Genomic DNA, 15,152 nt, shown 5'->3' with positions numbered 1-15,152 from the left:
TGGAATTTCACCTAGTTATGCCTGTATTGCGTGAATAATTTGACTAAAGCATACCTTCCAGAAAGGAACCCAAGTCTTGATTTGAAGGATTTGAGAAATGGAGAATCCACCAGTCCCACCGTTAATCATGCTCACCGTTAAAAGCTTCAGGTGCTATGAGAAGGTGTCTATGAGCCTTCTGACAGAATTCAGTGGCTGGAACCCTGGGAAAGAGGGAGATATTGGGCACTGAACCGCTGAGGGGAAACCACAGTGAGAATGGAGGTGTCAAAAGATCTTTAAGAGCTGTGGAGTTCCAACAGCCCCATGTTGAGAAGCCAAAAGCCAGCAATGAGAACGCTGGCAGATGGTACCTCTAGAGGAAGCTGTCTGGCTATGTGTGAAACATCAAACCTTGCAGAGTCCCACAGGTAGCTAGTCCACATAGATGTGGTCTGGGGGGAGAAGAAGCAGCCCCCATACCTCTATTTTTCTAGTTGTGAATAGGAGTCTTGGCAGTACTACCAGGTAGCCACCATCTCCCAGCTAGCACGTGACTCAACAACACTAACATGGGCTGAACATGTTTTTCGCACCCACCCAATCTTGCTGTTATTTACACTGCATTCTTTCCCTTCTGGAGACAGCAGCTCAACCTAGATATCTAATTTCCAGGACAAATCTCAGTGCATTATTAGACCAGGAAAAACACAGGTTCTCAGAAAGCTAATAGAGTTGTACAAGGGACCATCAGACTAAGGTGAGAAGATATGGGATAAAACAGGGATGTACAAGGCAGAGGAGGTAGATACTTTCCCTTCATATCTCCATAGAGGCAAACAACCTTCCTTATTTCATGTCCCACTTACCTTTAGTGGACTTCTCAGTAGGGCCTAGCAGCTCTCCTTCTCTCCACATACCAGCTCCTTTGAAATCTTGCATGCTTTTACGGCATAGCCCTTAGACAGTGGTGCATGGAAGCATGCATTATAAGGGACTCCTAAAAACAAGTAAGACTTCAATGGCCAGAGCTCACCAGCAATGCAAAACATCCCCACAAGGGAAGCAATAAGAACATGACATAATTTTAGTAAGTTTAGAATAACCCAAGTTGTTTCACTTTATGATTAAGATCTTTTAATTCAGAGCCATTTCATTCAAAGTTCGTTACCTTTTAGGGAAGGGGAGAGGACTGCCACATGGAAATATGGCCATGAACATCTGGACAAATTTGTTACACTAATGGCCACTTGTCCAAAATCCCGTTACATGTAGTGGCAATCTAATGGTGCTTTCTGCTCATAGGAATGCACAAGATGGCCTATTAGCCATGCAACTCCATACCTACCATAGGTAGTGTGAAAGTAAACCACAGACAGGTTGTACCCAAGAATACACCAGCAAATATTTTATTTGTTCAGTTATCCTGCCTGTAACTTTAAAAGCTCCATGTTGAAGTGAACGTAGATAGACACAAATTAGTGTTTTGTCTAGTACACCAGCTTTGGAATTAGGAAGCGGGCATTTTCCATAATTCCTTCAAATTTGCATATCAGAGTCCCAGGGGGTGGGGTGGGTGGGTGGAGTAAAATGCCAAGTTCTCCCCATTCCACCTGCGAGAATCATGAAACCAAAATGGGAATGTTTACGCACCCAAAGACAAGTCAGAAAAGGGACAATGGTGTGAACTAGCACAAACAGTGAATGAAAAGATACACATCTGAGTCTTGCTCAGCTGGGACCATATTAGCACATGTACATGAGTACTACCTACTAACAGTCAGTCAACAGTTGATAAGACTGGTATGAATAAATGTGAATGTGTAAAATTAATACTTGGGGGTGGAAAAAGGTTTAAAAATAAATGATTTGCTCAACTCCGCCTCTGTCCATTTAAGGATTTGTTAACGTCTAGTTACATAGCCATAGCATTCATCACCACGTTACAGCAGATAAATCCTAAAGCTTAACAGCAGCTGTTTAATGGCTCACAGTAGCACAATCAAGGGAGAAGCCTCATATGACCCCTCAGACTGATCAACCTCCCCTCAATTTACTGATCATCATCATCATGAAGGGAAGCCACCATACTCCATCGACCCTGCCTCCTTTGCCCTGAAATTCTGCTTCATTTGTCGCGCTTTTTAGGTGCACTCATACTGTAAAATTTTTAATTAAATTCTACTCTGTTGCACGTTGTTTAAAAGTATCTGTGTCACTGTCAACACAGGAGAGACACGGATTTCGCTTACCATTCAAGTATACGCCCAAAATAGGTCAAAGAGTTGTGCTTTGCTGCAGCCAGCAGCTTTGGCTTGTGAGTCTCCAGCTACCGTTGAAAGTTTGGGGTAAAGCGATTTGGAAATTCTGAGCTTCTACTCTGTTTTCATATTTATATTATTTTCTTCTGTATAAATAAGCTTCTCTCAAAAGTAGTGTATATGATTAATAGCCAGATAAGACCGCTGCATTTTTAGAAAAAGTTAATTAAAGTTGGTTAAAGTTCTCAGTCTGTTACAGTACAAGGGCCTGCATCTAAGACAATATGGGACAAGTTTATGTTCTACTGCGGCCACTACGTTCTAGGAGCAGTAACATTAGAAACGAACACCAGTTCTCCAATTTTGTTATGAGACACAGTCACTGGCAAGAATGCGAGCTAGCCTGGACAGCAGGTTCTCTCTCATTACTCAGGATAGGGCTACAAGTGATCAAGTCAACCCTATTCTTTCATCAGCTAGGACAGCAAAGTGTTTAGTGTCTGTTTATTGTGCAAGTGGCCGGCAGAATGTACATTTTCCAGTTGGTTTACGGTTGCTAAAAGCTGAGACCTAGCACTGGGAGGAATAGGACAACTCTGAAGGGTGGCAGAACTTGACCTGCCTTCAAAGCCGAAGCAAAGAATGCAGCGGTCTTGGCAAGCAAAGAAAAATAATGCTGTAAGTATAAGGCAAATAACTTAAGACCTTGATGGAATTAACTTCCAGTTTTCTGTTTGTAATACACTTTACTCCATTAGGCAATGGAGGTTAACTTTCTGATCTAAACTTCGATTATGTTGAGAGATGACCTGGATAAAAATGAACCAAAAGGAGAGGTTTTCTGAATGATCAGTGCTATGATGTACTATGAAACAGTCATAGGTTGCATCCTGGTAATGTAAATCAGCTTTGAGAAAGGCAGCAAACCCCAGCATTATAGGGGATGTAACAATTGTGTGCTGTATTATATGCTGTGCAAGTTACGCAATTTGTTCACACGCTCCAGTCACATCACTAAGTTTATCTTGCTGCAGTTCTGTCCCTGAACTTCTGCTAATAGGTGGATGAAACCAACATGACATATATTACTTCACAGCTCAAGGTAGTTTCAGCAGAAATACAAAATTGTTCAGTGCCATGTATATTTAGTCCATAAAATGGGTGTTCCTAATGGCCTACCAAACAGTGTCAAAACTGATATATCATGGGTCACTGGAAATAGGATCACTGGATTCCCTTTGCATTGAAATTTAAAACTCCCCATAATCATTGATTTTGCAAGGAACAGACACATTTATAAAAACACACACACGCAAAGATCCTTTCTTTCAGTAGTGTAGATTCTGACTTCTGTCTATTGTAGTCTTTCTCCAGCTTTGACTAGAAGGGGGTCATAGTGACATCTTTTCCCAGGAGATTTTCAGACGTGGGTAAACAATGAAAGTTTTCTAGGTAGAAGAAGGTTGAGAGTCAAGTCAAACAAGCTGACTTTCATAGGTTGCTCTCTTAGCCCTTAGTCTGTTGCTTGAGTTCAAAGTTTTCTTTCCCTCAGTTTGTTCCCATTTTGTTCATCTGGTACTGGAGAATGTCCATCACCATTGCTTAAGCATTTGTCCTTTTCATATTTGTGCTCTTGCTGTTGTCGTCTTATCTCCTTACACCGCAAGGTAATGTCACTAAAAACAAAACAAGATTGTTAGTACTGACTTAAACAAGCATTCCGTTTAGATTTACAATAAAAACAATTGGACAAATATATCCTGGTGTCATTATGACAGGGATAATTTGGCTCATTCTGATTAATGCTACAGCACTAAGTTTGTAAGGACTTCCTTTATCCTGTAAGGAAGGGTATAGATTCAGTTGATGAAAAAAGTTTATTTACATTTAGTGCTCGTACTTACAAATAGTTACCACCATGCCCAGAAGTATAATGAACACAGGCTGAATTCTGCACAAGTGTAGCGGGGAAGCTGCCATGCAGGACCTGATCCATAGGCTGGTCTCATTCCTTTGACCACACCCATTGACTGAGTATAGACAAGGAAGGCACATCTTCTATTTCTTCACACAGAGGTGCTGTCTCACTTGAGTAGTGTCCAAACTGAGCATGCATATTTAGATTATGTGTCAGGAAACTAGGGAAAACTCTCAACCTGGATAACAGCAAAGTAGCACACTTCTAACAACTAAGGGTGCGAGTGTCACAGAAGTCATGGATTCCGTGACCTTCCGTGACCTCCGTGACTTCTGCACTGACCAGTGTTGGTTCAGGGGCTGCCCAGCTCAGGCAGCCCCTGGGCCAGCAGCAGCAGTTTGGGTGTGTGGGAGGGGGCTCAGGGCTGGGGGGGCACTTAAGTTAGGGTGGGAGGGCTTCCTGGCTCCCACAGGCATGGCCCTGCAGGTGCCAGGGAGAGGGGCCGTGCGTGGCAGCCTCCATGCCGCCCATGTCCGCAGGCCCCGCCCCCCAGCTCCCATTGGCTGCAATTCCCGGCCAATGGGAGCTGTGGCAGCCGGCACTTGTGGCAGGAGCAGCGGAGCCCCTGCCCTGGCACCTCTGCTGCCTAGGAGCTGCAGGGATGCAGAGCCAGGTAGGAAGCCCCTGCCAGCCCCAGCAGGGGTCCACATCAGTCTCCCCACCCTACCCCCGCAGCACCAGCAGGGTCCCAGGTCAGCATCTGCAGCGCCCCCAGAGCACCTTCAGCCCCAGGCCCATGTTTTAGTCATAGTGGTATTTTTAGTAAAAGCGATGGACAGGTCACAGGCCCATGATGGACAGGTCACGGGCCTGTGAATTTTTGTTTACTGCCCGTGACCTGTCCATGACTTTTACTAAAAATACCAGTGACTAAAATGTAGCCTTACTTATAACGCACATTTACCTTTGGTCCTCTCACTCATGGTCTGTTTAACTCTTTGACCTTTGTTACCATCTTCATTTCCCCTGACTATAGAGCACTATACCAGGAGGGCAGTTGGACTTATGCACCTTCAGCTGTTTATTTCCCAAGTGACAATACTAGGGTTAGTCCCATGGAGAAAATACATGCCATGCATTTGTCCCCAGACAACATGCAGGAAAACTGTTTGCTAGGCACACATAGTAACGCTTCCTATTTGGCTGCCAGAAGTGCTTGTGAACTAGTCTCTCTTCTGTATTAAGATATTTTAGCGGGAGAAGAGAATTCCTGCTCCTGTGGTAGATGCTCAGGGAAGTGCACATCACGCTCACAAGCAGTTCAGCTTGGGTTACCTTCTGCACTCTAGTGAGAGCGATGTAACCTTTTGAAAGGGGCCCTGCCATCTAGGCAAGTGGCCAAGAGCATATAAAATCAATAGATCATGTATATGCACCTGCTGTGGTTGTCAAAGATGTATGTTTGTCATCTTGGAAATGTTACATCTCCCACCCACCATCTCTACAACAACTACATTCCCACTATGTTACATACAATATATTTTGCAACTGTTGCATTTTTGTACACGCAGTCAGGGTAAATATCTTGCGTATTAACTACTGGAGTTCTTCATCCAGATTGAGATTGTACTTTTAAACTAATCCCCTACTTTCAGTAGTTTATTCAGAAATTTTCTCAAATTATTTTCGGGCTGAAATTTCCAGTGGTTGGTCACCATACAGCATTATTAATTATTATTATGAAACTGCATAAAAATCATGAGCCATTTTTGCATTTTGATAATGAGGGCCTTATCACTTAGATTTCAGACAATATTTGCACTCTGATCACACAAATGAGGCTTTGAAAATAATTCCAGTTTGGCATGTATGTAGCCTTAAAAGACAGTGTCAGAAAGTAACTTTAGAAACAGAGCTAGATGGTCTAAAAATATAGGCCAGAATTTTCAAAAGTCACCAGTGAATTTGGTGCCCAACTTGAGAAAAGTCTTCATGAGGCCTGATTTTCAGGGAGGGTTACTCAGTACTTTCTGAAAACTGGTCTTCTTTAAAAGGGGTCTCAAACTGGGCACCCAAAATCCCTAATGACTTGTGACAGCTGTGGCCATGGCATACTGAGCATCTGATGTATACAGTTGGTCTTCCCTTCAAAAGTATACACCACTGTGTGAGGGTCACCAACTAGCTTTCAGATTTCTGGTTAAGTTCTTTAAAACAAGTAGTTATAAATTGGTTGTCAGGATTCTGGTTACATTTATATTTAAATTATACTAAACAGAGTCAAGCATTGTGGATATTGTGTGTTGAAGACTACCTAATCCAGTCTCCCAAACAGACTTTATATTGTATACCTGCAGTAGGCTGTTTGTGAGATGCGTTTCCCCTGGAAACTCGAAATTCTATAGTGTTTTTAAAAGATACACTTTGAAAGTTTTTGTTCCACAATAAGCTACTGTTCACATGGGCTGGCTAAGCCTGGCCTTGGCGCACCAGTGCTCATTGGAATCTGAGCTCTATCACCTTTGCTTACCGAATGAAAAAGCGCCATATTGTCCAGGTGAGCACAAGTATGATTCCAAGGATCCAACACTGGGTAATGTAGAAAGGAAGGGACAGCATTAGGGTGTAAGGGTCGTACTTCACAACGATCAGAAACTCTGTGACTGTGATAGCAGCAACTAGCCAGGCCTGTTGACCCAACTTCTTATTGAATTTCCTGAAACACAGACATTAAGTGATTAGTATTTTAGTAGCAAATGTACAATGGAAAATACCTTTATAAAAATAAGAGGGAGGATAGGAATACATATTTCATCTTTACCCAATTGCATGAATGTCTACGCTTAACCATTACTATGGATGTACGGACATACTACAGATTGGCATGCCAAAGTATTTTCCCTCTAACGCTCAATACTTTGTCCTCCCCTACAGCCCATTTCAGAGGTTCTGAGAACACGTTACATGACTTAATCCTCCATATCTTTGTAAGGTAGGCAAGTACCTCCATTTCAATAGATCTGTGAACAGGCAAAAAGCAATTACCTGACCAAGTCAAGATTATAGACAGTCGATGGTGAAAGTGGGGTTATAAGAGAGGAACTCTGACTTCCAGATCTTCTATGAACACTAAGCCACAATCCACACTGTGTTACATACAGTACTTAATGCCTTTAAGTAACTATGTGATTTAACTATATTCTGAGCCCTATTATCTTCCAAACAAAAGCTACCCAATTAGTCCTATCTGACCATCTCTTAAGGGACTTAAAAGCAAGATGCTTAATATCAGAAAATAAGACACTGGAAGAGGCAAGGGAGCTACAATGCTTTTGGTGGCATAACTATCTACAGGCATAAACATTCTCAGTATTTAATCTCCCCTTGAATTAGTCCTTATAAAGTACCAGGAAAGCAAAAGGGGCATTGCAACACTGTGTACGTTTGAAGTAATCAGGGACACTCAGACTAAACCCTACTAAAACTCAAGATTGTAAGCAAACCCTCTGAATACTTACAAGGAGAAGCCAAGGCAATAAGTCTGCTAGGGTATGTCTACAGTGCAATTAAAATCCTGCAGCTGGCCTGTGACTCAGGCTGAAGTAGCTTGGGCTAAGGGGCTGTTTAACTGCGGCTTTAACTTTGGGCTCCGGGGGCAGCCTGAGTTTTGGGACCTCCCACCTCACAGTTTACATGCCCATGAGGAACAAATTTCAGAAAACCTGTTAAAAAATTAGACCTCTAACAATAAAAGGCCATTTGACTCAAATCAAACTATGCCAAGTACCATGCTTTGGAAGGCAGATGCCCACACTTCACCTAGCTCAGCCAACAATTCTCTGTATTCACTTTCTACTGTATACATTCTTTCAAAAACAACTGTGGGATTACTATCTATCTGTATTACCATAGAGCCTAGAAGCCCTAGTCAAGGACCAGGACCCCCACTCTGCTAGGCACTGTACAAATGAAACAAAAAGATAGTCCCTGGTTTATATGACAGCTACAGACACTGCCACTACATTTTTCTAGGCACCCTCCTCTTCCCTCCCACCTCTCACAGCTAATCGTCAAGCCTTCTACCAGCAGCTCCTGTCTCTAAATTAAAGTTTGTCGGTTTTCTACAACACAAAATCAAAACAAAAATTTCACTAACCGAAGCATTAATACAGATGACTGAATTTTACTGTTGACACCTTCCCACTCTGTCTCTTTGGTAAAAAGACAAGGCAAACCATACAAAGAATCCAGCGTTTTTCTTCATTCACCATGAAGAGGAGAGCTGTTTCCTCTGATAGCCTCTCACACTTTTACTTATTTCTCCTTCATTCTGTGTTCACTCGCCAACATGCTCCCTCCCTTTGCCCAGCCCTCCCCTGGTCTTCCATTCTGAGTGCATCCCAAGCTGCTACGTGAAACGCAGCAGGGGAGATGGTGCCTTCTACTGCCTCCCCCATTGCAGAACTGCATGACACAGCCCAGGAACACATCCACTCAATCAAATACACATTTTTCTTAAGCATGTGGTCCTTGAGAGCCACGTGTTTGACACCATCGCTCTATCTCAAGTTAGACAGAATGGTCTGGGTATTCTGGGGAAAACAAAATAGGGTACATGGAGCACAAATTGCTGTCTGATGCAGATGGAGTCAGAGAGACATACTCCAAATTAAAAAAGCCTCCTGGCTCTAGAACAAGGGACCTTTGGAGCCACAGTACAAAGTATTATTCGATGTGACTAGGATTAAATAAGCTAAAATGGAAACATAGATTGACAAATGGGGAGAGAGAGAAACCAAAAGTATTTCAAAAACCTTGTTTTGACCTACACCTATTGAGGAGAGTAGGCCAGCAAAGCAGAAAGCTAGCTATTTTCAACTGCCTTGATTAAAAGCCATTCCTTGAGGAACGCTGCTTGTGGGAGAACTAAGGAAGGAGAATTAAGAGTACCAGGTGACCATTGATGAAAGGGCCATACTCAGACTGAGAATGTTGAAGGAACACAAGCTAGTTACGTACTCTTCGTTTGGGAAAGAATTTTAAAGGGAAGTTGTTAGGATATAGATATTCAGATCTGTCTGTAAAGGCCTATACTCTAAGAATTTAGGTGTATTCTTATCACTTGGCTAGTTATAGAGGTATAAAAGAAAGAATCAAAATCACTGTCTGCCAGTGTAAGGGCCTTCTCTTACTGTGACAGTCTGAGGCCCTGTTCTTAGGCTAAGGCCTTTGGCTAAGCAACAGAGGCAGCCATAAGCTGGGAAGCGAACGGTCACATCTTCACATTCCAAACTAGTCACATTGAAATAAGGTGCTATTGGGCTGTTAGGAATACAATCCTATCCTGATCGTGCCTATCACCTCCAGAGAAAGGGAAGTGCCTAGAAAATGTAAAAGGAAACTTAGTTTGATAGCATCCTGTCTGGCAAGAACTCACTTATCAATAGCTGGGATGTGAAATCCACATTTCTGTATTGTTTTGTCATTATAGTTCCCACTTTGCTATTGTTTGTCTGTATAATCTCTGTCTGGTTCTGTGATTGTTCCTGTCTGCTGTATAATTAATTTTGCTGGATGTAAACTAATTAAGGTGGTGGGATGTAATTGGGTACATAATCATGTTACAATATGTTAGGATTGGTTAGTTAAATTTCAGGAACATGAGCAGAACTCAAGTTTTACTATATAGTCTGCAATCAATCAGGAAGTAGGGGGGTGGGGGTGGGCATGCGGGTGGGGGAAATGGGAACAGGGAATGGGGCTGGGGAAATTGGAATCATGTTTGGCTAAGGGCAGGAATGGTAACAGGGACACAGGTGTAAGGCTCTGTGGTGTCAGAGCTGGGAAGGAGGATACTAAGGAAGGAAACTGGAATCATGCTTGCTGGAAGTTCACCCCAATAAACATTGAATTGTTTGCACCTTTGGACTTCAGGTATTGTTGCTCTCTGTTCATGCGAGAAGGACCAGGGAAGTGAGTGGGTGAAGGAATAGCCCCCTAACAGAAGTCACTCTTCCGCTCGAGGCCCAAGTATAAAGCCCATGGCCTTATTCCAGGCTTTCTGAAAAAGGCTTGACACCAGAAACAGGAAGATACAGAGAGAGCGTAACTCCAGATGCCATGCACCTAGTAGTTAAGTCCACTGCACCAGAGGATTCTTTCAGGAAGAATCCTCCTGGATTCAGAGCTTTTCTGCTCTTAACTGTGGGAACACACCAATTTTGATGGGACAAGTGGAATTCAGAATGACAAAAGCCTCACAGCACCAAAACTGTAAGTCTCACGGCCCATTAATGTAAATTTTAGATGCTCTATGAGGAGGACCAGAAAGTTCTAACCACTCTGGATCTAAAATGGTTGAAAAGACCATAAATGACCCTGAATCAGGAGAGAAGATAATGTCTTAGTTTAGAGCTTCATTGCTTCCTATACTGAATACTGTAGGATTACAGAAGCTGGTTAAATCTTTGGCTGTCTCTGCAACAGTTTTATCACCCAGGAATAAGGCATCCTGACTCTGATTCGGGCAACAGGTGGTGAATGGAATATCCTAGGTTTTATCCCTTTTTAAAAAGAGTTGAGAGGCCACAGCAGCTTTCAAATGGAACAGACTGGATGTGTTTCAAGTGTAGCTAGGGAGTAAGTATCCAGAACAACCTGCTCTTCACCAATAGCTTCCTCTTACAATTCAAAATTGGAAGAGTTCATCAATAGGGTTCTTGACTCAAGGTGATTTGGAGTGGTACAAACACCAAGACAGGTGGTGAAAAAAAGGAGTAGAATGTCATCCATCTCTTATGTGAGGGTATGGGAAGCACAAAGGAACTACAATCAGACCAAGCAGACAGAGGATATCAATGAGATACCAGTAGCATTAGATTCACAGCCTTCCATAAAGAACCTATGGAAGTTAGGTCTGCTGATGAATCAGAAAAACTGAATCTCAAATGTGCTGATGGTAGTCACCTTACCTACCAAGAGAAACAAAAAAGGTAGCTAATGATGCTGGTGATGACATGGTACTTGGGTTGAGTTTGTCTGGTCACTAGATGAATTCCTCATTTTTGTGACTCAATTTGCTAAAATAATGCTGATTCAGCATGTTGCCAATGAGAGACTAGTGACTGATGATTTTCAAGTCTCAATGTTATGCCATGTGGTTGAACAGAGGGCAAAGGAGTTACTTTTTCAACCCAAACACAGGGACCAGATGAAGGGGTGTGCTGCTAAGGTGAGGAGCTCACCAATAAGAGGTAGAGACCTTCTCTTACCTTCAAAATGGGAGGCATGTCCCAAACCAGTAAATCCAACACCAGAGGGCAGGGGACCACCTGTTACCGCTGAATGTCCTTAAATCCAACTAAATAATCGGGGTTGACCCTTCTTTCCAGTACCGTGAGTCAAAGCCTTGCAAGTGAAACTGATCTTCGGAGTGTTGAAACCCTAACTTCTGAACACAGACACTTTTTGTGTTGGTCAGTGACAGACAATGAGCATCCCTTGCAGCCAGAGGTAGGGTCAACCTTAAGAAGCGTGGTCAGCCAATCTGTGACATTACCACTGTAAATTAACAGAAAAACTGAACTTGAGAACTAAGCAGTCTCAGAACTTACAATCTGCAGAAACAATAAAAACAGCAAGGACAAATACGATGCTGAAATAGGAGCAATCTGACAGGTAACTAGTACATTCACTGTTGTGGGGGAGGGGGGGTCTTTGCCCTAAAATGCATCACTAGAGGGTCCTCTGATTTGCAAGATGGTGCCGCAAAAGCTCCAGAGGACCAGAAAAGTGTTGGAAAATAGCTCAAGAAAGAAGCACCTTTAAGAAAAAGGGTTTAGGGCTGGACCATGCAGTCCTTAGAAGCTAAGTCTAAGGACTGTAGCACCAGGCTTGTAAATGTAAAAGTGGAGTTCAGTGCTGCCTCGCACAAACAAAAGAAGTGTTCCAGGTAATTCAAATGTTTATAGAACATTTTCAAAGAATATGGTAACTTTTTGTTCAAGAAAAACTGAAATTTAATACTGCGTATGTAAAATGGTCTATATGGACACCTGTTATCTACCACACGTAGCCTACAAGAGGGGATATGTTTAACACTCAAGATAAACAGTGGAAAACAAAGCATGTGCTCAGAGCTGAAGGCTTCTTTGCCCCAAAAGACTGATCCACTTCTATGGTACTTGCACCAAGAAGCTGCAGCAAGGCTAAAAAGAAAGCAATTGAAGCTTGACATTGCACAAAAAAAAAAAAAAGGACTGGCTTACGGGTCATCCATGAAGTCGTAGATCTCCCTCATGCCCACACCTCCAACATTGACAAAGAAGACAAGTCGTAACAGGACCAAGCAGTGTTCGGGTGGCATCCACAGGACAAACTTCAAGTAAAATGTGTTCAGCTCTGCCAGTAAAAACTGAGGGAAAAAAAGGGACATTTTAATAAATTAATTTAAAAAGGTTCAGTGAGTAAAGCCTGGACCACCCCCACCCCCATATTTATTCCTAAAATAGAGAATTGTACTCAGACTTGTACAGAGAGGGCCCCACAAGGAGCAACTAGAAAACATGCCTATCTGCTTGGCATTATGCAGAGCTACCTTCCAGTCACATCTTGAAGTACTGTTGAAAATGCCAGGCAATTACAGTTATACTTAATATCCAGATTAGGGGTGAAATCTGGGCTCCACTATGGAGGACTATGGCAAAACTCCCATTGACTTCAACAAGACCAGGACATCGCTCTAGAATTTGGGAGCCTATTAAAGCTAATGGGGGTTGTAGGCCCAGATGAGCATCCCGAGATTAATATCAAGAAGGGTCTGAGGGAGCAGGGGAACAAGCCTCCTCTTCCTGGGAGTTCTTACATATGGCTCATGAGGGGAATAGGGGTGAAGGTTTTGCCAGAAGCAGAGGGACCAAGGAGATGTTCAAGCAGAGGGACCAAGGAGATGTTCAAGAAGCACTAGCACTTCCTGCCCTCTTCACTCAGCTAACTTCCTGCAGTTCATCATAATCACGCATAGTGCTTCCTTTACCACCTTCTCCTGCGCGCTCTCGCTCGCTCTCTCTCTCACACACACACGCATGCGCGTGCCCCCGAGATAACGCCCCACCTGGACCCTTCCGATCTCAACAGCACTGACTCAGTCAGCAGGTCTTTATAGTCTCAGTCCCCATGCCTTCTCTAAAGGGCTGCCAGAAGTAAAGGAGTCCAAAGGAAAGTGGGGATACAGGATTCCTCGGCTTCCTTTGCTCTCCCATTCCATGGACAAGACTTGGTTAAAGCTTGAGCTAAAGTTATTGCCACTGTTCCAGAACATCCTACTCCGTGCCACCGCTCATGCTATGCCCTCCATCAAGATATGAGGACCTGTCACGTGCCATAAGAACATTAAAGGGTTCTGTGGGGGGCTGCATGGAAATGATTACAGTATTTTTAAAAAACAAATGTTCTTGTACAGCACATGGTGAGGCACCAATGAAGTGTGGCAGTAACTGTAACTCTATTTTTAACCAAGTTTATCTGGTGATTTATATAGTTTTAGAACTATCACTAATGAATCCTAAAAGCATAAATGCTGTTCTTCCAATGGCCACTGAAGAAGCTGATTACAGATGCACATAAAATACCAGGAAACAAAAGCAACAGATCCTGTTTTGGGCACTAATTACACAAGTGTCACTGACAAGGTCTCACTGAGCAGCAGCAGTTAAATATTTACTTAAGAACGAGTTTGTAGATGAACTGAAGTTTAAAAAAAGAAAAGGAGTACTTGTGGCACCTTAGAGACTAACCAATTTATTTGAGCATGAGCTTTCGTGAGCTACAGCTCACTTCATCAGATACATACCGTATGTATCTGATGAAGTGAGCTGTAGCTCACGAAAGCTCATGCTCAAATAAATTGGTTAGTCTCTAAGGTGCCACAAGTACTCCTTTTCTTTTTGCGAATACAGACTAACACGGCTGTTACTCTGAAACCTGAAGTTTAAAGTGACAGAAAGAACCCCTACAGGGGGATCCACTTCAGTTATGGTTATTATGGTAGACTGAGTTGAAGGATGTTTCTTGCTTCAAAGATTATATATAATGAAAAATATTAGCAAGTAATGATTAAATCTGAGGTATATCTGCTAGATGAAGCATCACAAATCAGATGCAAACCGTTTTTGTCAAGAGAATCACTATGACTTGAGTTTGCCCCAGGCTAACATGAACTTGACAGCTTCTTCAGGTTTAGCAATAGGCACAGCCAACTAATGGTTGGCTCTTTTTATTGTGCATGAAAGTTACTTTCATATTGGGTGCCAGACCTCTTTATAGATATGCAGAATGTTTTATTAATAGTGGCGTTTACTTCAACTCCCATAAAAAATTGTATCAATCTGAGCAAATCCATTGTGGCAAATGAATCTAACATACAAAACGAATTTTATATAACAGAAAGTTTGGTGGTCTGAATTTTTATTCAAATTGACTATCATCTATGTGTTTGCAAAGTGCCTAATGTATGTTGTAGGTGCTCCCACAAATTGTTAATTACAGGTAATACATTACTTGCTCCAAAAGGACAGTTTCACAAACCTGCCATTTGTCTTCTCCAATAAAAGAGTGAATTTAGAATACATAACAATCTAAGATGCCCCACAAAGCAAATTGGATTAGAAAAATTTGCTAGGCAACCCTTAAAATAAAAATGCCATCAGATTTTCACAGCAATCATTCATCCTCTGCTAATTTACAAAGTCATTACGCAGCTGTTAGAACAATCTGCTTATCAAATGTACAGATTATATATATAGTATCATGTAAATAATACAGTCCAATATCTAGAGAAAGCATCAAAAGCATTTCAGTCTGCTGCGTTTTTGCATTTCTCCACTTACTCTGGATATGTGACTATTCTGGGATAGCTATATAAATACATTTAAGTCATGCTGGAGAACAGAGCCAGACAAAACAGAGTCCAGTATGAACATCAAATTGTTTAGTTA

General features: G+C 42.3%; 1 protein-coding gene across 3 annotated transcripts in view; it reads right to left on the bottom strand.

The window, feature by feature from the left end:
• Positions 1-1,372: 1,372 nt before the first annotated feature.
• Positions 1,373-15,152, bottom strand: part of PTDSS2 (phosphatidylserine synthase 2) — a 67,372-nt gene continuing 53,592 nt past the window's right edge. For 2 of the 3 annotated variants that reach the window (XM_077818173.1, XM_077818174.1), the window contains 3 exons: positions 12,426-12,571; positions 6,689-6,874; positions 1,373-3,916 (listed from right to left, as the gene is read on the bottom strand). In XM_077818173.1, coding sequence (XP_077674299.1) covers positions 3,772-3,916; positions 6,689-6,874; positions 12,426-12,571 — 477 coding nt within the window. In that variant the 3' untranslated portion in view covers positions 1,373-3,771. Of the gene's footprint in view, positions 3,917-6,688; positions 6,875-11,429; positions 11,719-12,425; positions 12,572-15,152 lie in introns of those variants that run through there. The other variant, XR_013346310.1, reaches the window with a different exon arrangement.

This window comes from Eretmochelys imbricata, chromosome 6 (assembly GCF_965152235.1).
Source record: "Eretmochelys imbricata isolate rEreImb1 chromosome 6, rEreImb1.hap1, whole genome shotgun sequence".
Taxonomy (NCBI): Eukaryota; Metazoa; Chordata; order Testudines; family Cheloniidae; genus Eretmochelys; species Eretmochelys imbricata.
Note: the sequence above shows the minus strand (reverse complement) of the source record. Positions and strands in the feature narration are given on the sequence as shown.